General features: G+C 45.5%; 1 protein-coding gene across 4 annotated transcripts in view; it reads left to right on the top strand.

The window, feature by feature from the left end:
• Window positions 1-22,835, top strand: part of A1CF (APOBEC1 complementation factor) — a 76,517-nt gene that overhangs the window by 36,356 nt on the left and 17,326 nt on the right. For 3 of the 4 annotated variants that reach the window (XM_046026726.1, XM_046026724.1, XM_046026725.1), the window contains exons 3-6: window positions 5,217-5,351; window positions 7,098-7,228; window positions 11,822-12,060; window positions 17,916-18,080. In XM_046026726.1, the coding sequence (XP_045882682.1) occupies window positions 5,217-5,351; window positions 7,098-7,228; window positions 11,822-12,060; window positions 17,916-18,080 (670 nt within the window). Of the gene's footprint in view, window positions 1-5,213; window positions 5,356-7,097; window positions 7,229-11,821; window positions 12,061-17,915; window positions 18,081-22,835 lie in introns of those variants that run through there. The other variant, XM_046026727.1, reaches the window with a different exon arrangement.

Raw genomic sequence — 22,835 nt, 5'->3', positions numbered from 1 at the left:
CAAAGAGAACCACAAAAGAGGATTACAGATGATTTCCAAAGAATCATTCAAGGAATGGAAATTACTACTCAGGAAACTTTTTAAAAAATGGTCTATATAAAGGTCTATTAATTAATCTCCTTCTGTTTGTAAGGGGGCTCACTTAGAGGAGAAAACAAACCATCTGGTCTCCATGTTTGGTGAAACTAAAAAGTAGGCAGAGAACAATACAATGAATTATGAAGATCATGAGCCTGAGAAAAATGCTGTTGTAACTTGGGACAGTATAAAAGGCACAAAATTCACCAGACTGAGAATCAGAGTGTTCAATCTGGTGTTTCGTGCAATAAATTAAATCAGTGTGACTTTAAACAAGTCACATAGTATCTCTGGTCTCAGTTTCCTTGTTTGTAAAATGAGCATACTAGGCTAATATAAAATCCAAAGAAAAATATTATTACAGGCATGGGCTTGGGGTTCAAATTGTGTCTTCATCACTTACAGCTTGAGTGACTTTGAACACAGTCTATGCGTTGGATTTCTCACCTATAAAATGAATAGCATCGCCCCCATAGGTTTGTTGAGGAGATTAAATGAGTTAATAGGGTCAAAAGCCCTTAGCACAGTACCTGATCCAATTAGGGTTAACTGTTGAGGGGTTTTTTTGTTGTTCTTGCTATTTACATGTAACAGAAGTCCACTCTCCTCCATTATGCAGAAAAGGAGTTTATTAAAAGAATGTTTGTTTATGGAAACTCTGATTTGGAGAACTAAGTGTAAGAGTAAGCCTTCAGGAAGGTTTTCAAGGTTTTGAGGAGGTAAGGTTTTAGGAAACCACGTCATAAATCCGGAATGAAAAGGAAATGCACCATGGGGTATTCAACACTGAAGTTTGCACCATTATGATTTCTGCACCAGAATTCCATTTTACTTTATTGTATCCATGACTGTCCCAACAGCAAGAGAAGCTGGAAGAGCAAGTATCTGGCCTTTTTTAACTCCTGTAGGGAAACACAATTTGGCTCAGATTCCCCAATGTATAAAAAGGTCAGATGCCAGATGGCCAAAATGAACTCAGTCCATGTGGCCTCAAGCTAAGATTTATTGCTTACAATCATTTATGAAAGTTTGGGTGATTTTATTCATGTCAAGAAGATGGTGTACATCACTTCTTAGAGTCTATGATTCCATAACGAAAGGCTTAAAATATCTGTGACAGAGGAACATCCAAATACTCCTGATATATAAACTGAGTTACTAGGCGGGCTCGGTGTCCACTATGTGAATTACACCCACAGATTTATAGTTAGAATTAAGTCTTCCCTTTTTAATTTACATGGTTGAAGGTTTCTATTTATGTGCTACGAGAGAGTCAATAGTTTCCAAGTCTTTGATTAGAAAAATACAAGTTCCCAGAATTTAATGAACATTCCCTCATGAAAAGCAAAAACCTATATTCTTTCTCTTGGAACTATTATTACATTTGTGCTACCGGGGGAATGCATCCCACGAGAAGGACATCAGCCAGGAGGGGAAAGAGCCATTATAACTGGGCTTTATCTATTTTAAACTCCTCAACTATAAAAACAGTGCCAAAAATATCAGCAATCCAGCTCCCAACTGTCCTTTCTGAGTAATGGACAGCTATTCTAATCCCATGACTAACGCCCCTCGCTGTCTTAAATGGGCGCAGATGACCACCCCTCCTGCATGCCGAGCCCAGCTGCTGGTGCGTAGAGCAGAACCCCCATGCATGAGCTTCGTGACGTCTCTGAACCAGCCAGACTCTGTGATCCCCCCAAAAAATACCCTTGGGGAATTTTTGTCCAGTGTTTATGGAAACCATAGAAAGACAATTAATAAGCTTTCCTGCCCAATCCTTTTGGCTCATAAGCAGATGAATCCTCCGATTCACGTGATGAGCACAAAATAGTCCGGTGATATTTTTAGCAATTATAGCAAGAAAGAAAAACTTTAAAGGCCAGTCTGCTGGTTGCCTATTTTCAAACTATCAGACAAAGACTGTCAAGTCAGAAATTCTGGAATAGCTACTTTGGTATTATGGGAGTAAAGTTTGGTTTCTTCAACCTAAAGAATGAAAATGCTACCAAATTTATACTATGCTCATCCTAATAATCCACTGAACAGACCTCTAGACATTTAATATATACAAAAATGGCCTCAGAGGGATCATTAGCAACCAAATGGACTTTTAAAAAGTGGACTTTAGCCCGGCGATAGAAATATGTCTCCTTTAAGCAACAGTTATCAGATCCCTTCTTCCAAAATTTGTGTAATAAAATGATTGGAAAATGGAAAGGATTTTAAATGTGGCAGAGTGTTTGCCATTTACTGGCATGATCATTTTTTTCACAAGTGAGTATGTAAAGGTATGGATCTGTTATAAAGGATTACACTTCCATATACCAAGGCAAAATGTGGGGATTAAGCTGATGGTCTCTAAAACCAGACGGCCTGAGGTCAAATCCTGGCTTTGCCTCTTCCCAACCATATGACCTCAGCAAAGTACTTATTCTCTCTGGACTTCAGGGTTTTCTGTAAAATGGGGACAGCAGTAGTCCTTAACCTCTGACACTGTTGAGGGTTATAGCAGTGTCCGGCCTGTGGCAAGTGTCATATAGGTTTCTGTTAGAAAATCAGTAACTTTTAATATATCTCTGAAAATGTCAACTTCATATTTTTCAGCAAATTCTTGGCTGAGATAAGAGTTCATTCATTCTAGAATTAAGGCATTTGTTTTCTCTAGAAGTAATTCCCAGTGCCACAGAAGTTCTGCTGCTAGAAGATTCTGCAAGAATACAAGGAACCAAAAAAAAAAAAAAAAAAATACAAGAACTCTTGAGGCAAATATTTAAATCATTAGTAAAACAAATAAACACCCAATTGTTGGAGGCAAAAAATAATCAAGGCAAGGTAGAACACCTATCTGACACCTTTTTAAAAAAATTTAAAATATTATATAAATTAGGAATGAAAAAGCGATCGCAACCAGAGACATAATTCAATAACCATGACCTAAAAGCTTTTGCGCTAACCCTTATAAAATAATTGAGAAAGTCCCAAGTTGGTTAGTATAAAGATTTAACAGAGAAACTGGAGTGTTTTACCTTAGATTTTAAACTATCATATAAAACAATGTCTTTAAACAACTGATATATGACTTTTAAGAACACACATAGAAAAATAATTGGAAAAGCAAATAAATTTAACAGAAACTGCTTCAATAGACGGGCAGAGTGACGCATTGAGGAATGTTTCTCTTTATCTGATACATAACTATGTTTTTTGCCTTCTGCATTATGGTTTTTTCCAACAACATGTATCATTTTATAGTATAAAACTCCTTAAAGTATTACTTGTAGAAGTTAGCAATGAATGCTGGTATTTGGACCTTATATTTACTTTTCTTCAAAAGTCATAGTAAAGTCTAATGACCAAGAGCTCTGGCTACAAGGCAACTAAGTGTACCTTTCCCCAGAAAGTATGCTATTGCCAATCAGCAGCGATGGATCCGACCCATACTCCACTCGGAGCCCCTGAAGTTGCTTTCAGGTCTTTAACCTCTAGAAGAAATAAAGATAGCACTGATGTCTTTAGTATCTAATATCTAATAATGAGAAGAACCAAACTACTCTTCCCCATAAAACGCCAAGTGTTTTTACCAAGGGTTGTTTGGTGTTACCAAGGGTTGGTGGTGTTACCAAGGGTTGGTTGGTGTTAGTAAGGGTGAGTATTCTATTTGGGTGGAGAACAGTATTGCTCCCCACGAAGAGAACTAACATCAGTAAACTCCCCTCGCCATATTGTCAACTTTGAAAACAGATTTAAGTCCCTCACTAGCTACCCCCAATATCAGCCAGTCTACTTCATCATATGCTAATCTTCATAATGTTTCTATTTAGGGGCTTACATGGACTTGCTTGGCACGTGAGACAGCCCAAATTCAAGAAGGCAAGGAGAGTATTAATAACTTGACATATTTGATGCATTAGCTCCTTTCATCAAAAAGCCACTATTATCCCCACTCTGTGTATGATAATACTGAGGTTCTAAGAAGCTTAAGTCATTTGCCCAAAGTCCCATAGCTAGTGAGTCAGAGAGTCAGGCAGCCCCACTCCAGAGCCCTCACTGCCACACCACAGACACTCCATGTTACAGCAGAGCCCTGGATTCAAAGTCTAGTCAGATCCTCTGATGATCAGGCATTGGTGAGACTGAATGACAAAAATCATAATTAATTTGTCCGGCACTTTACATGTTCTCATAACACTTATCTCAACCCAGTTGCTGAAGCACAGAGCATGGTATTAACAAGTCAGGAAAGGACAGATATTGACAAGGTTGTGGAGAAAGGGGAACTCTCCTATGCTGTTGGTGGGAATGCAAGCTGGTATGGTCACTCTGGAAAACAGTATGGAGGTTCCTCAAAACATTGAAAATAGAGCTATTCTCCAATGCAGTATTCACACTACTGGGTATTTACCCCAAATATACAAATGTAGTGATCTGAAGGGGCACGTGAACCTGAATGTTTATCGCAGCAACATCCACAATAGCCAAACTATGGAAAGAACCTAGATGTCCATCAACAGATGAATGGATAAAGAAGATGGTGTATACATGTATACAATGGAATAGTATGCAGCCATTAAAAACCCCCCACAAAATCTTGCCATGTGCAATGACATGGATGGAACTAGAGGGTATTATGCTAAGTGAAATAAGTCAATTAGAGAAAAATTATTATATGATCTCTCTGATATGATGAATTTGAGAGGCAGGGTGGGGGGGGCGGTCATGGGAGGTAGGGAAGGGAAAAATTAAACAAGATGGGACTGGGGAGGGAGACAAACCATAAGAGACTCTTGATCTCAGGAAACAAACTGAGGGTTGTTGGGGAGTTGGGGGGGTGGGGTGGGATAGGATGGCTGGGTTATAGACATTGGGGAGGGTATGTGCTATGTTGAGTGCTGTGAAGTGTATAAGCCTGACGAGTCAGAGACCTGTACCCCTGACGCAAATAATACATTACATGTTAGTAAAAAATAAATAAAACATAAATACATAAAGGAGACCTTGATTTTATCCTCTGTCCAGTTCACTATTATTTGTCAATGATAAATAAGTTCCTTATGATTTTGAAAATAACAGAGGAACTCAAACTAATGTTTTATTGTTTTCTTCTCTGCCTCATATATTCCACCCGGGATTTGCAGGAAAATGGACAAAGGAAATATGGCGGCCCTCCACCGGGCTGGGATGCAGCACCCCCAGAAAGAGGCTGTGAAATTTTTATTGGAAAACTTCCCCGAGACCTTTTTGAGGATGAACTTATACCATTATGTGAAAAAGTGAGTCCAAATTTCATGTTTTCTTATCTCTCAAGGGCAAAATACTATACACTTTGTTTACAGTGCTCGTTCTTCTTGGCCAGGGATGGCTTCTCTTCTGATTGCTATTCCTCAGCATGGACAAACTCAAAACCTACCTGTTAGTGGCTGTCCCCTTATTGTCAGTGTCTTGAGGTCGCTCTTCCTATTCCTGATGGCTTGAACTAGGGCTGCTGCTAATTTTCAAGTTCTGATCCTTGATCTGCATAGGCGCACCGAGTTTGCAACAAGTTAGCCATCGTTCTATATTACTACTACAATGATCTCTCCAAAATAAGATATTGCTCCAACTTGATGGTCGAATGTGGTTTTCCCAAGTGCACCATTTCACATCCAAAGAGCATGGGTAGTTTTGCCAGCGCTCTTTGTGTACTTATACATAATGGTTCAGAATGAAATTTGCTTCTACAGGTTTCATTTGGCTGCCCTAATGCATCAGCAAGATTAAGAATGGGGTCTCTCCAAGTCATCACATAATTAAGGAACACATTTCCTCGGTTTTAATGCCAAGTCATATATTGTAGCTAAACCCAAAGGTACAGGGAGAAAATTACAATCTGTTTTCAAAGTTTTACCAAGTGGTGTTTCAACAACCACATTCCTGGAAAATTTAGAAAAATTAGGAGTCTAGCAATTTCTTTCCCTAAATGCCAAAACCAATTGTGTGTCTGTGTATAACTCAGCCTCTGATTCAGAACTGCTCCTAATTTTATACAAACAATCTTATTTGTCACGTGCAAATTATGAGGATTTGATCCTGTAAGAATTTTATATCCTGACCTTGAAAATGAGCCCCGAGAAACAGATTAAACGTGCGTGAACTCTTTCCTAATGAGCCCTGGATACACAGGTGTCACCACCGAATACCGTGGGGAGGGGTGAGGAGGGTGCCGGTGGGGGAGGCCGAGCCGGCGGGTAACCAGCCACCAAGAAGCACACATTTAATGACACCTCTTCTCCCTGCACGTGCCTGTCCTATCTCTCAGGACCATTGGTCATATAGCGACCAGCAAGAATAAGTTACTGAGCCTGGGTTGCTGGAGAACATCTGGGGTAGCAGGAAGAAAACAGAAGAGGGATAGTCAGAGGGATAGAGTGAGTGGCCTCCTGCTGTGTGCTTCTGATCTTGGGCTGATTATGTAAAACTAGCATCTACCTTCAGCCTACAGATGAAAACAGCCCCAGATCATCCTCCAAAACACATCCTCCCTGGACATCTTGAGGTCATGGTGGGAGAAAGACACAAGAAATCGGTTAGCAAGGTTCCAAGCGAACATCCCAGGTCACTGGTAGAGTATGACCAAGTAAAGATAAAACTATGGAAATTCGAGAGGCCAAGGTAGAGGGCAAGGACAGATCTATTGTGAAATCGCGCTTCTGATAACAGATGTGTTCTCCCATCCTAAGGATGGTGGATAAATCCACAGATAATTGTGTGATGAAAGGCCATTTGCTCTGTCGAAAACCTACTCTGTTAAGTCAAGCTGAAATGCACTTGTACATGTTTTCTTTAACTTGACTTTGCCCATGAGTCAGATAACAGATCTGAACCCAGCATGAAAATATTCAAACCATTCCACACAGGATGCAAATGCCAAATATGGCAGAGATGAGGCTTCAGAAAACTGTGTGTGTGTGTGTTTGTGTGTGTGTTTCCATTTGGAAGTACAAATGGACAAACATGGATTCTCTCTCTTTTACTTGTAGATTGGTAAAATTTATGAAATGAGGATGATGATGGATTTTAACGGCAACAATAGAGGGTATGCCTTTGTAACTTTCTCCAATAGACAGGAAGCCAAGGATGCAATCAAGCAACTTAACAACTACGAAATTAGGTAAGAGACACTTCTGATTAAAAGTGAAGAGACAGGGGTGCCTGGGTGGCTCAGTGGATTAAGCCGCTGCCTTCGGCTCGGGTCATGATCTCAGGGTCCTGGGATCGAGCCCCGCATCGGGCTCTCTGCTCCGCAGGGAGCCTGCTTCCTCCTCTCTCTCTGCCTGCCTCTCTGCCTACTTGTGATCTCTCTCTCTCTCTGTCAAATAAAAAAAAATAATAAAATCTTTAAAAAAAAAAAAAAGTGAAGAGACGGGGCGCCTGGGTGGCTCAGGGGGTTAGGCCGCTGCCTTCGGCTCGGGTCATGATCTCAGGGTCCTGGGATCGAGTCCCGCATCGGGCTCTCTGCTCAGCGGGGAGCCTGCTTCCCTCTCTCTCTCTCTCTCTCTCTCTGCCTGCCTCTCTATCTACTTGTGATCTCTGTCAAATAAATAAATAAAATCTTTAAAAATAAATAAATAAATAAAAGTGAAGAGACAATGCGCTGTTGGGTGAAGAATGGACTGTAGCAGGGAAAGAGGGAAGCCAGAGGGAAAGACAGAGCGGAGTAGTCTAGTAGACAAGGGCTGACGGCAGGGGCATGGCGGCTGGTGGTGCAGGTGGCCGGAGGGGTCAGACCTGAGATATGTTCTGCAGTTGAACAGGCAAGACTGGCTAAACATTGGATTTGGAGTGAGAGCAAGGTTAGAATTCAGGGAGGAAGGCAAGGACGTTGGTCCCCGTGTCTGTGGAAGAGATAGTGTCCTTGAGAAGGGAACAAGGGGAGAATCACCAGATACGTGAAGAGCTTAGTTTGGGGGAATTTACACTCGAGATTCACATTAGACATCCTCGCGGGAGCTGTTGGAGAGGTGTCCGTACAATACTGGAGCCGGGAGAGAGGTCGCAGGGCCTGCCAAACCCAGGTAATATTGCAAACCATGGGACTGGTGGCGGATTCTGGGGCGCAATTGACCCTGTGCTATCAATAGCTGGTTTTAATCCACTAGAAGCAGGGCTAACGTCATGAAATTATCTGAGTTCTAAAACCTCCAGCTAGAGAGGGAACGGTGCTCAGTCATTTCTTAAAGGAAGCCGTGGGGCCCTTGGAAGAAAGGTCAGTGAAGCAGTTGGAAAGCAACAGCCTTGGGGTCAGACAGGTTTCACCCGAGTGCCAGCCTCTCCGAGCCTCATTGCGCTCATCCCCAAGTGGGGCTCCTCACACTCCCATCAGAGGCGTCCTGGTGTTTGGAACATGGTAATAGGTCAACAAATGATAGAACTCATACATCTTAGCACAGTCGGCAATTCTAAGATGTAATTGCCACGTACGTCCTTTCTGCATCTTAAAATGCATGTCATCCCCATGTGAGTACAGAGGGACTCCCTATCGTTTACTGGCTCTCGCCTTCCTATAGGCCCCAAATAAGTCCTGCATTATGCGGAGAATTCTGTCAGTCCAACAGTTACTGGGTCATTTTCCTTAAACTCCTGAGCCACAGAAAGATGCACACGGTTGGAAACCACAGTAGCCTACGCACCCAGTCCCAAGGTCGGATCCTGGAACAGAGTTTTGGAGGAGAGTATAAAGGAAGTTCCTCTCCCACACATGCCTCCACGAATCCAGAAGAACTCTGTCTGGTATGTGGAGGGTTGTCTGGCACGGGAACCAGGGGATCAGAGCCATGGGCTTCTTCGGACGAATCCTGGCCTGGGACCATCAGCACCTACTAAATCATACCTTCTCAGCATCTGTCATAGGAGATGACAGAGGCTAAACTGTTTTTGGAAAGGGCTCCAGAACGCTCTATTTTAATATAGCTTTTTCATAGGACACGTACAAGGTTTCGGGGGTCAGGGGTATCCCCATTCCTTGGTCCCTCGTGGAGCCTAGACATCTGGAGAGAGAGGGTTACTCTCAAAATGGCTTTTAGGTTGAGATGGATGGAGACTTGGCCACGCAGGGAATCAGCCCGGTTTGCTGTAGGTACTTGACACTTTGTTACACACGGGGGCCTGTCAACGCTTTCCCAGAACAGATAGGGTGTGGAAAAGGACCACAACCAATCCATGCCAGTCTCTGATATGGAAGAGAACGCTGCGAATGTCAGTGTCTTCGTCTATAAAGGAGAGAAAGATATACTTACGTCACGGGGGTAGTATGAAATATAAACAGATAATGCAGGCAAAGCTCATGTGGTCTAGTGTTTGCTGGTGATTATCTAGGAGGAGGGGGGGAGGGCAGGAGGAGGAGCAGGAAGAGGGGGAGGGGAAATGTCACAAAGCATTTGGAAAGAGCAAGCTGGTAGCCACATTCCAGTCAAAGACCAGGCTGGAAGCCAGAAACAAGGGGAGGGGGGTGGGCAGAGCAGTACTTTAAAAATCAAGGTGTAGGATAAATAGGATACGAAATAATAGCAGAATAGATAACCCAGAGCCAAGCTCTCCTACTTCCACTCCGTCCTAGATCAGTCCTGCTAAACAGAACCTGGCCTGCGGGGGAGACGATAATCTTCGATTCGCTTTAACCACTATTTCTCAGGGGATAGATAACGTTCTTATCCGGAAATGACCCATAATTGTCCTCTCGTCCTCCTCCTCATCAAATATTCACTGAGATTTGTCTAAATGCCTGGCTTCTGGAGACGCTGGAGCCGGGCCCTCAGCGTGCAAGAGATGGCTTTTCGTCTCCAAGCAGTTCTGGGAAAGTGCCTGACAAACCACACAGATTTAAAAATAGGACAGGAGACACCAGGCTCCACCTGCTGGTAAAGGATACCCCACTGGCCTTTCATCAAAAATAATAGAATTTCTAAAGAAATAATGTTTTGGAATAGAGGGGTTTCTTTAAAAAAAAAAAAAAAAAAAAGACAAAATCCCTGAAAGAGGATGTTATCTACCCTTCCCTACCCACAAGGAAAAGCACATTCCTCAGGCGATGGTCACCAGACTATAAGGGACCTGTCACAGGTCTGCTAGGCGGTCCTCAGTTCTCCAGCAAAGCATGGAGGACGAGCAGGACGGGCCAGTCCTGGTGAGCATATGCCCGTCACCCCACTGAATGCCACTAGTTCCAAGAAACCAGAGCAGCCTCCCACTCGCCCCGCTGAGTACTTCTCTCCATGACATGCGAGTAGTTTCTGTGAAAGGAACTTTACCCATTTTAACCACTTTAATAACTTTGTGCTATTACGAAAGTCACAAAACAAACAGCAAAAAAAAAAAAAAAAAGCGATAAAATTTCAAGCCATTCCTCCACAATCCCATTGCCCCAAGATAATCACTGTGCTGGTGTTTTGCTTTTTAGTATCTTTCTAGCTTTTCAGTACAGTGGTCATCAAAATGGTCTCCTCATGTACTTATCCTGAAGTACATGTTTTTTAAGCCAGTAGCCTAGGGTGAACTGGTTTTTGTTTTTTTTAAGATTTTATTTATCTATTTGACAGACAGAGATCACAAGTAGGAGAGAGAGAGAGGGGGAAGCAGACTCCCTGCTGAGCAGAGAGCCTGATGCGGGGCTCGATCCCAGGACCCTGGGATCATGACCTGAGCCAAAGGCAGAGGCTTTAACCCACTGAGCCACCCAGGCGCCCCTGAACTGATTTTCTAACCAATGAATATTCTTCTGCATTACCATGTTGAAATGACGATTTTAGTATCAGTGACTCTCAGCCAGGAACAGCAGCGCCCATCCCAGGGAACATTTAGAAAGAGGAAGAGGCATTTTTAGCTGACCTAACAGGTGGCTCTTGGATCGAGAGCACAAGAGCCCAGGGGTGACAGAGATGACACAGTGCACAAGGCAGAAAGACCCAGCCTCAGGGTCAGTATCATCTCAGCCAAGATGCATTAAACCAGTCCTGGATGGTGGGATATTTTGGTTATTTCCAATCTGGGGACTATTTTTAAATAATAGCAGTGAATATCCTGACACAAAAGTATTGGTTCATCCCTTTCGTAAAGACACTCTCCCAGAAGAGGCACTATTTGCCCCAAGATTGTGTACAAAAGATTTTTGATACATTTTCCCAAATGTCCCCCAGAAAAGCCTGATCTGCCCTCTCCCAGGGAAGGCAGACATGAACTTGCTCATCAGCAACGCTGGGCAGCAGAACCAGGAATGAACTGAGAGTCTGGAGGCCAATTTCATCCCTTAAAATCCACAAAACCTTAAGCAAGTCATTCAGTTTCTCAGGGTCTCAAGTTCTTCATCTATAAAATGGGTACCTTCTCTGCCCATCCTCCCTGGGCAGGTCAAGTAAGAGAATATGTGAAAGCGTGTTCAGCATAAGGGACAATTTCTAAGAGCAGTCAGTCAGAATCGCTTCCCTACTTGGCTGGGAAGGAAAGGGAGCAATGGGCTCACAACCTCACAGCCATGTGTGGCCAGGGGTTGGGGGGGTACTACGTGAGTGACGGGGGCAAGGTGCACGGGCCTCAGGATGGGGGATTGTTCCTGGTGGTGAGGAAACACTGGGAAGACCAAACATCCCACATCCACGGGCCAGATCAGGTCCAGAGTCAAACATTTTACAACCTCCCTCTTAAGCCTCAATCACACAAGGATTTCTTGCCGAGCAGAAAGAATGTCTGCCCCCCCTTTGTTTGTTTGCAGAAACGGGCGTCTCTTAGGGGTGTGTGCCAGTGTGGACAACTGCCGATTGTTTGTGGGGGGAATCCCGAAGACCAAGAAGAGAGAAGAAATCCTAGCAGAGATGAAAAAGGTTACTGAAGGAGTTGTCGATGTGATCGTGTACCCGAGCGCTGCTGACAAAACCAGAAACCGGGGCTTCGCCTTTGTCGAGTACGAGAGTCATCGGACAGCTGCCATGGCCCGAAGGAAGTTGCTGCCAGGTAAGCACCCCCTCCTCAAAGAGGAGACCCCCTCACTCTGCTGCCTGCCTGCCCCAGGCTGCTGTGTGCCTGAGAAAAGGAGACAGAGGCTGGGTGTTGTGTGTTTGCTCTTGGGCTTTGCTTCTGGGCCACTTTAAGCCCCTTCCCCTTCTCATCTAGGTCACAGTAGCCGCAGCTCCTGGCAGGTTCTGCAGACTGGGTTCTGGAACACAGACACGGAGGCTAACATTCATGCACAAACCCTGTGATGAAGGGTTGAAGAATAGATCCACTGTTTTTCTGCACGGATGTTGTTATGAGGCTTCTAGGAACGGAGTAGATTGTCCATTATGATGTAGAGTGACCCATGATCCTGATGACAGCTAAGGGACGTGAACCCCTATTAGGACTGCCTAGTGTCTAATATTCTCTAATTTGGGGGGAATAGAATAGCCTTCCAACAAAAAGCCCTGTTAGGTGTTATCACCACAACGTGGGTCCCTTTTGGCAACGCCCTTTGTTGGGTCCATGGTCAAAGGGGCGAGACTGATACAAAGCGAAGGTCAAGCAAAACTTTATTTCACGCCAAGCTTCAAGAATCAAACTGACAGGTCAGGGACATCTCTTGCAAAGAGGCAACCTCTCTCTCTTCCTTACAGACTAGCTTTTAAGAGCAAAGGCCATGTGGTTGGGCCTGGCCATGCACAGGTGACCAATGAGATTGTAACACACAGAGAAAGCTGCACAGTCATGTTAGGTCACACATAAGTAACCAATTGAATTACAGTTTACCCTATAGTAGACATTTGAACTAGCCTATCACCTTGGTCAGAATTGGTGCCCAAAGGGCACCCAAAGGGCGGGGCCCATCCTCCTTGGTAGCTAGGAGACAGTATGCACGCCCCACTGATTGAATACCCCCGCCTGGCCTGACCCACCCTTTGTTGGGGGGGCTTTGTTACCTGGGACTGGTTTCCCGGACTTGCTTTTAAGTAAGTCCCCTGGGGGGGCAGGGTCAGTTTAAGTTTTACTGCATAAACAACAAAATGACTGTTTAATCCAAGATGGAATCACTCTGGCTGAATAGGCCCTTACACCTTCAATCCCTGAGTTTAAAGGACTCTTCTCCAAGGCCCTGGTCAACTTTAGGGAAATGGTTGAAAATCCTCTGCTCATTCTTAAATATTCACTAAAACTTGGACGAAGGAATTAAGATGAATCAATATTAGCATAAGAGGATTTCAAGAATGACAGAGTGTGGCGACATTGGCATCCTCTCTTCCCTTGGACCCCACGGGAGAGCCGCCAGAATGAAAGACACAACCAACAGCACCCAGATTTATATCGTATCGTCTCTGTACACAAGCTCACAAACCAACCATGAATGAGGAGGTCACAGGGATGAAAGGTACCGCCCAGGGAGATCGTCAGTGATACTGTAATAGCATCGTACGGTGACAGACAGGAGCGACACTCATGAGCACAGCGGAATGCCCCGTGGGCCAATCGCTAGGGCGTGCCCCTGAGTCTAGTGTAACAGGTGTACGAGCTGTACTCCAAACAAAAAAGAAAATTTAACTCACTGAGAAGGTGAGCCCTCTAGAAGTTTTCAAAATTGGAATGGCCTCTGATCTGCGGGGAGATTTATTTTTGGAGATTTATTTATTTGGGGGGGAGGGAGAGAATCCCATCCAGACTCCCCACTGAGCATGGAGCCCAACGTGGAGCTTGATCTCAGGGCCCTGAGATCCTGACCTGAGCCAGAATCAAGAGTCAGTCGGAAGCTCAACCACCTGAGCCACCCAGGGGCCTCGGGGAAGATGTTTTTATTACTATTTTCATGAAGGCAGCTCAAGTGAAAAGATAAGAGATCGCCCCCAGAGTTGCCAGATCCAGGCCCCAGATGGGGATTTTTCAGGTCGACGCTTCCTTTCCCTACTCTGCTACCACGCGATGGTCAGACCCTGTACCACGCAGGCACAGAAAACCCCCGACGCTCCTCCTGAGGTGTCCTTAGCCCCTCGTTGACCCGAACTTAATCTTTGGTATCCTCACCGACTCGTCCCTCTTCAACGGTTCTGCCATGAAAAAGTCCCTTGGATCCATCCTGATCTCAGACCGTCACTGGAGTCGAAAAACATCTATTCCCAAACCGAGACTGTTCTCAAAAACTCCAGATTATTCTCCCAGCTCCACTCTCTTTTGGATTACCCCACTCTCTGCCTCCTCCTTGCCAAACATCCCCCCCAGATCAATGTTCCCAAAACACCAGATCATCCTTTCGACGATTCTGACCAATAATAGGACTTGGAGCTCTCTGCGTAGGGTGGGGGGAAGGGGAGCTGAATGGTCCTGCTCACTCATCGGTTCAACAGTGATCACCTGCTGGCTTGGGGCAGCAGAGACAGAGGGGAAAACTGAGCCTGTTACTCAAGGCTCCAGGCTCTTCCACACATACTGGCTACCTTCCATTTCCCCACAAAAGCCTTCTTTCCAGCAGTACCAACTCCCCTGTGTTCTAGACAATGCCATGCTGATTGGTGTCTCCTTTATTCTGAAAACTGTACCCCCCGCCCCGAGAATGACCAGCACCTCCCCTCCTCCACGGCCCCACGGCATTCAAAGCCCCAGCTGAGCCGCCCCGGGGCTGAGAAACCAGCTGCCGCTCCCCAGCTCCCACTAACCGCTTCTCCCCATGACCAGTGCAACCAGATATGGGCCATCTTTTGGGGGGTCAGGGAGGCTAGCGGTGAGAGAGGGTACAATATGGGAGAAAGATAGCTTTCAGGGGCTCATCAGTGTCCCTAGAGAACCAGAACATTCGATCGGCTTCCGCTCTTCCAAGAAAACCTACTGACCCACCAAAGAGTTTCTCCCCACCTGAACTAAGCCAACTAGTCCCACCAGGATGGGGCAGCCGGCCCTCAGGAATTCTCTGGAACTTGGTGATGCCTGCCCCCGAGGCCCTGACTTTTACTTGGAGATGGTGCCTGCAGGAACCAGCCGCATACAGGCCCCCTCGGTCTCTCGGGCCACTGTACCCCTTCGTGAGAACCGAGGGAGCCCCCTCCATCCCCCCCATGAGGGATACTCGGCTGAGCTGAGTTTCTTGGGCTGCCCCAGAATCTTGGGGCGTCCTGGGTGGACTGGCCGCCGATCAGCCAGCCAGAGCCGACTGCTCTTTCCTGCTGCACCCCGCGAGCAAGACCGACGACCCACTGGGACAGCCTGTTCCCTCACTGTAGATTTAACAGCAGCAAAGGATTTGGGTCACTGGCAGTCATCTGGGGAGACTGGTTGGAAAGCAGGGATCTTTAGCAACCACGATAAAAGCCACAAGCAGCTTTTCCTTCCTAACCCACCCAGACTTGGAGACAGAGACAACCGCTGTCTAACGAATGTGGTGTGTGGGGCCCAGCCACTTACCTCCCTGCTAACACTGGCCACTGCTTCCCAGCCCTGCGTCCTTCCCGAGGTGTGTGTGACCCACAGCCCCGGTCCCGGCGTCCGCCTCTGAGGCAAGCAGAGCGTGGTCAGGACGCTGCGAGGCAAGTTCTCGCCCTGGCTCCACCATCAGCCTGCGCTGGGGTCACCTGGAGGGCTCGTGAAAGCGCAGCCAGCGGGGCCCCGCCCCGCAGTTCCCAGCTCAGTGGGTCTGGACAGGCACCTGCTCATTTGCATTTGTAACAAGCTCCCAGGATGCCATGCTGCAGAGACCCAAGTTCGAGAACGCGAGATCTAAGTCAGCGGCTGTCCACTGTGGGCTGCAGATGGGAATGACATGAGGAGGTTTTGAAACAATACCAGAAACCAGATCAACCTCTGATCAGCTGAATCGGCTTCTCTGGGGCCCTGGTGTTTTAAGTTTTCTAGGTGATCTTGGTGTGTGGCCCCTGTCGTGATTCACTGCTAACTCCATCGACTCAGGATACTGGCCATCACCCGAGGGGAGGTTGGTAAGAACGCCTGAGGGAGTAAATGGGAGCCTTTACTACAATGGGCATTGCTCCCTTCCAAAGGATACGGCTGGAGGAGTAAATGGAAACATTTACTAAGCAGGGACAATGGGCATTACTCCCTTCCAAAGGAAATGCTTAAAAAACAAAAAACAGAGTCCATGTCCTCATATCAGGGAGATCATATGATAGTTGTCTTTCTCCGATTGACTTATTTCACTAAGCATGATACGCTCTAGTTCCATCCACGTCGTCGCAAATGGCAAGATTTCATTTCTTTTGATGGCTGCATAGTATTCCATTGTGTATGGACTCTGAAAAACAACCTGAGGGTTTTGAAGGGTCAGGGGTGGGAGGTTGGGGCAACCTGAGGGTTTTGAAGGGTCAGGGGTGGAAGGTTGGGGGAACAGGTGGTGGGTAATGGGGAGGGCACGTTTTGCATGGAGCACTGGGTGTTGTGCAAAAAGAATGAATACTGTTACGCTGAAAAAATAAATAAAATGGAGAAAAAAAACAAAACCCAAAAAAAACCCTATCTATTTCACCCAAAGAGTAACTCTGAAGAAACTATGCACACAAGGAAAGACCAAGAACCCCAAAACAGTCAAGGGAGAGCGCATCCCTGGAAAGTGATTAGGTCCCTCACGTGCACCATCTTTTCTTTCCACGACACTAGGTAGTACTTCCATTATCCCCATTTTGTAAATGAGGAGATCGGAGTTTAGAAAGGTGACTTTCTAATCAGGATTGTGATCTGACCTTTGAACTTGAACTTCAAAGCCTGTGTTCTCAAATCCCTCAGCAGACCCGACTTCCACCGGGATGTTGGAGGAGATCCCTGTTTACCATACCTCCTCCAGTTCTGTCCACCGCAGCCTTCTGCAGACCTTCTGGCTGGCCAACGGCCTCCTGCGGTCCCAGACCAGCATGGCAAAGGCCAGTGGGCTGGAACAGTGTTCTCTGAAAATGTAGCAGTCCTGCAGAGCAAATGGAAGGGGATTGGGTCCAGCACACCTATAGGGGGGACTAGGTTGAGTATTTCTTAAAGCTCTTCCAAAATGACTCACAAAAAAACACACAGAATTTCCAAATTTAGAAATTAAGTTGACCGCCCCTCCCCGTGGAGTGACTGTGAGCGGGAACCGAGATAGCGAATGGAAAACACACTCTATAGGGCAAGCTGCACAATAAATTGCAACTTCAGGAATCCAAGAATAGACGTAGTCATCACAAAGAGTTCAGTTTCTCATCACAGATCCTCCCATGGCTCTGTCTTCTCCAACACAGTGAAATGTTTTTCTGCAGATTCCCAAGCTGTCCATGTGTGGTCAGGGAGAGAGGAGGGGCAGAGCTGATGAGAGCCCTGACGAAGTGTAAGGGACAGAGAACATACGAGGGGACCTGTGTCCCTGGTCACTCTTCCCACACACCAGTTTGTAGCTTGGTGGTGGCCACTGGTCATGCAGATCCCAACAGCAGCAGACACACTTCCTACTGACCTTTTCAATGCTTCGTGAAGTCAGACTCTATGTCAGAGCCCTATATCTGTTTTGCCCTTTCTCCCCTCCTGCCACCTCCCTTTCAATGACTTTTTTCCTCCCCCTGTGAGAGCTGGTCGAAGACCCAAACCTGCCCATTGCTGCCTCATTTCTGTTGCATTTCAAACCACATCCTAGTTCCCTTTATGCTCCATCATTACAATAAGCCGTCTGCCACAGAGAATCCCTTCTAGCTACCCCCTCCCTTTATTTGGAAGGTTTCCTAAAATCAATCATCACCTCTTGAATACCAGTCTTGAATACCAGTCTTGAATACCAAGACCTCAAAACATAGGTTGCATTTAAAAGGCCATCTCAGCGAACGGAGATGATGTTGTCCTGATTTCTGCTAACTAATCATACTCGTGATCCTTTTGAACAGGAAGGATTCAGTTATGGGGACATCCTATCGCAGTAGACTGGGCGGAACCCGAAGTGGAGGTGGACGAGGACACGATGTCTTCCGTGAAAATCCTGTACGTGAGAAACCTGATGCTGTCTACCTCCGAAGAGATGATCCAGAAAGAATTCAACAATATTAAACCAGGTAGGACATACCAAAGAAGACGAAGTTTTTGAGATGTACTTTAAAAACCCTTGGGCTAGAGATGACTTCCTGTGACTTTACACAGAATAGCTTTCCTTTAGCATTCTTCTAATTGCATGTAGACTACAAAACCATATTCCAGTCCTAAGATTAGAGAAAAAGGGACACATGGTCCTAAAACATTCATCGACATCATAATTCTACAGTAATCTGTGTGATTACTTAATAAACACAAACTTCCTTCACTAAACTATAAATCCCATGAGGGTTCTTTGGCTTCTCTCATCTCCTCAGCCCCAGTATCTGGGTCATAGTAGATGCTCAATAAATATTTACTGTGTTGATGAACGTATAGCCAGAACTACATCGAAGGCAGGGTTTCTCAGCCTCAGTGCTCTTAACATTTTAGGCCAGATAATCCTTAGTTGTGGGGGTTCTGTCCTGGGCATTATAGGAATTTTAACTCTATCCCATACCTCTACCCTCTAGAAGCCAGTAACAACCCCCAAGATGTAATAACCAAGAATGTCTCCAGACATTACCCTGGAGGGCAAATTTGCCCCCATTTGAGAACCACTGGTTGAACGGAATATGACTGTGACTTCAGGTACATAAATAGGGAGATGAGAATTAATTCCAGGAAACTCATTTGGGGGAGGAGGAAGGGAAAGGAACAGAGAGAGATGGAGGGGGATAATTATTGCTGCTCATCTTGTCAGTACTTTGCAGTATCAGTTTTATACCATAAGATTCCGCCCTCGTTGCTTTTTTTTTTTTTAAGATTTTATTTATTTATTTGACAGAGAGAGATCACAAACAGGCAGAGAGGCAGGCAGAGAAAGAGGAGGAAGCAGGCTCCCTGCAGAGCAGAGAGCCCGACGCGGGGCTCGATCCCAGGACCCCGAGATCATGACCCGAGCTGAAGGCAGCGGCTTAATCCACTGAGCCACACAGGCGCCCCCCCTCGTTGCTTTTTTCTCCTGTAGGAATTACGATATTGAGAGAGGTCAAGCATTTCAGGAAACAATGTCCAAATGAGCATTTCTCAAAGCCAGTTCTGCAGAACATTAATTCTTTGGATGTTTAGTCATGCTCCTGATAAAAGGGGTCCATGGTCAAATCCATAAACACCAGATTCAGGACAATTAAACAGATTCTTTTTTTATTGCAGGACTTATCAGAGTCCTTAACCTTCTAATGTGCTTTGAAAGTCTCCAAAAGGAAATGTAGGATGGCTCTTTTCCCAAATTTTTGGACCATGGGTCTCTTTTTGGCCAACCATCTTGTGGAATTAACATGTTTGGGAACACACTCTGGCCTAAGTTTATCACTAGGATAAGATTTTTCCACCTTCATGGCACAAGTCACCCTAGGATGTAGGTTACTGTGGCACTTTCATTATTGTAAAGGAAAACCAGAACCCAGAGCAGTTACATTGCTTGCTCAGGGCCATACAACTATTAAGTGGCAAATTCCAGATTTGAATCCAGGTCTGGCTAAGACCACGTTCTTAGCCACTCGGAGATCTCCATGCCCCATCCTCATTCCGCTCACTCACTCATTCATTCAACTATCATTACTTTGGTAGCTCCTGTGTGCCAGGCACTGGGGGAGGAGTGAACAGGTGTAATGCAGGTATGGAAGGAGTTTAAGATGTTCCAGAAGAGTGGACCCCCCCCCCCAACCCGGTGACTTAGGCAGTTAAGTATCCAATTCTTGAATTTGGCTCAGGTCATGATCTCAGGTTGTGAGATCGAGCCACGCATCAGGCTCCACGCTCAACAGGGAGCCTGTTTGAGATTCTCTTTCTCCCTCTCCGCCCCCACCCCACCCCCACCTGGCCAAATAATACTCCAGAAGAGTAACAGCCATGACAGCCTACCCTTGGGGCACAGATAAGACTCATGTTTAAGAGAAGTGACTTGTGAGCTAACAAAACATTAGAGGAATATACAGGGTAAAGCTTCATGACATTGGATTTGGCAACAAATTCTCTGACCGTATTAAAAGTCCAGGCAACAAAGAAAAAAAATAGATTAACTGAACTACATCCAAATTAAAAACTGCACCAGAGGACACTTTCAACCCTGACAAAGCAACCCGCAGAATGGGAGAAAACATCTGCAAACAATACGTCTACCAAAAATTAAATAAAAATTCCAACGTATATTTGTCCAATGAACAACATTGTGCGATTGCTGTAGACACAAGGTCAACACTCACATTAAAAGATGTTGAATGTCACTCGCTATTCACCCGGGAAATGCAACGCCAAAACAATGCCCACTGGCCAAGATAACAATCATAGTAGTAGTAGTGATCATCAAAGATGATGACACAGACGCTGGGAGAAGTTGGAGCAGAGAGAACCACGTGCCCTGTACACGGAAATACAAAATAACGCCATCACTGGGGGAAACGACCCCCTGGGTCCTGAAGAACAGATAATCACCATACAATCCAACACCGTATGGCGCCAGTTGTCCGACGTTCCTAAAGTAGGCACAGTCTTAAGGACAGACGGCAGCATGGTGGCTGCCCAGGGACAGGGGAGAAAGGACTCAGAAATGACTATTTAATAGATCCAGGGTTTCGGTTTCAGTTCACGAAGAGGTTCTAGAAACGCATGGTGAAGACAGTTGCAAAATATATATCTTCCTTTTACCTAATTAAAACATTACCATTTTGCTTTGTTCTGTTTTTGCTTTTTGGAAAAGGCTGGAATGAGAAATGACTCAAAGACTGCTTCCTGTCCTAGTCCCTGGTCATCAGCTTATCCCATCAAAGGGAGACATGAGCTCATGTCGTCCTAGTTATAATGAAGATACGAAATGCAGGCTCTCTCTCCCTCTCTCCTCCTCTCTCCCTCTGGTGGCACAACTCAGGCCTCTATAGCGACATGTGGCTGCTTCTTGGCCCTCCACAAAAGAATATAAACTATAGAGGGTAGACGACTAGCAGACACCTGCTGTATTAGGAAGAAAAAGTCAGAGCTGACTAGTTTATTTTCCAGTGGAAAGGGTGTGTTTATACTTACCTAGGAAAATTTCCAGAGAGAAACAGGGAAATAACTCTTTAAAAACCTATTGAAAGTTTGGATCCCTCAAAGGAGCCCAAATATTCCTGGCAAATATTTGACCCTATTATTTTAACCCTGATTAACCTAAAAATACTCTACTGACTTTCAGAGAAATAACTGATGATCAGAACAGAAACTGGGGCTGAAAACCTTGGTTTCTCCCCTGTGTAGCCTAAGGCTATCTGCTGAAATTCCAATTATAGTCATTCTATAAAATCTGATTTCCCTAAAACAGTTTCACACCCGAATCACCAAGAGGGCATAAAACAGATTGTGGGCTCTTCCCCAGGGCGTGTCTGAATCAGTGGGTCTGGGGTGGGGGGCTGTGGGGAAGCCAGGCATTGGCATTTCTCCTGAGTTCCGGGGGGAAGCTGAGGCTGCTGCTCGGAGAACCATGGTCTCGCCATGGCCTCGGATAGCGGTGTGTTTCTCATCGGGTAATTGATGCATAGCTGACAAGTGGATCATGAATCGAGTAATATTTTTCCAGTTCCCTACATTACGACTTCAGAGTCTTTGACATCGTTGCTGCTGATGACCGCTGATATTTTATGGCTTCTGCCCTCTGCCAAGTGATGATCCATCAGTAAACAAACCCCTACAGACTGAAGAAGGGCCATACCATCATAAGCCACGTGGTGGACACTACCGTAGGGAAGACCACGCTCACTTTCTAACTTGTTTCATGAGGCTAGATCTTCATTCATTAAGATTTTTCAAAGTCAGGTGCAGCTGAACAGCCTAGCTTAAAAATCCAAGCTGGGTTCGTTACCTGTGAGCAGAGTTGGGGGACATTTAGATCCATAGCCGTCCAAAATGCCACCTAACGAACGTGAATGCTGGAAGCTGGAGTGTGAATTTACTGGTAATATTTGCTCTTCCCGTGTGTTATTTGTAGAGCAGCCTCTGCACACACGGTACTAGGTAGGACCTGGTGATGATAATACCAGGATGCCCCTGAACCAGATCCTGTTCTCGGGGGACTAACGGTCCAGAGGAGCCTTGATGAAGGACAGCACTGAAGAATGAATGGAGCCAAGACTGGAAAGATAGAGACCCTCACTGGCCTCCCCTTTCACTTCTCAATGACCAGGACAAGCCATGGGGTTAGGTCATGGTAGTTACCCTCCCTGACCCTGAAGGACTAAAGAGACGGTGCTGGATGGTCAGTTAATCCCACACCCCCTGCTTCATGGTCTCAAATACCTTCATGTACTTCCTCAGCCTCTCCAGACAGTCGTGCTCTGGACAATGACTGCCATAAGAAGTCAAGGGTTGAATACTGAGGGACAAGAGGATTACCACAGGTTTTTCAATGATCCCTGCATTACAGCCCTGCCATCATTCCAAAAGATGACAACTTAACAGCCGTCCAACCATTGTGGGAGAGTAAAAAGTCAAATTGCCCTTGTGATCTTGAATCTAAGAGGATAGATAACTGAACCTTGATAGGAGAGGACAAAGGAGAACCCTTATCTGCTTTTCTCATCCTTCCTAGGGAAGGGTCCCATCGTAGGTTCTGTGTGGTGTTTAGGATAAGAGAAGGAACCCAGTCTCTCAAGACACCCCCAAGTCAGAGTCACTAAAAGAGGACAATTGGCATGCTAAACAGTTAACTGCTAACAAATTACACAAGTGTCCATTTCACTTTCACTCCAAGAAGAATAACTTACTCT

This window comes from Meles meles, chromosome 13 (genome assembly GCF_922984935.1).
Source record: "Meles meles chromosome 13, mMelMel3.1 paternal haplotype, whole genome shotgun sequence".
Taxonomy (NCBI): Eukaryota; Metazoa; Chordata; class Mammalia; order Carnivora; family Mustelidae; genus Meles; species Meles meles.
This window is presented reverse-complemented; position numbering and strand designations above follow the sequence as displayed.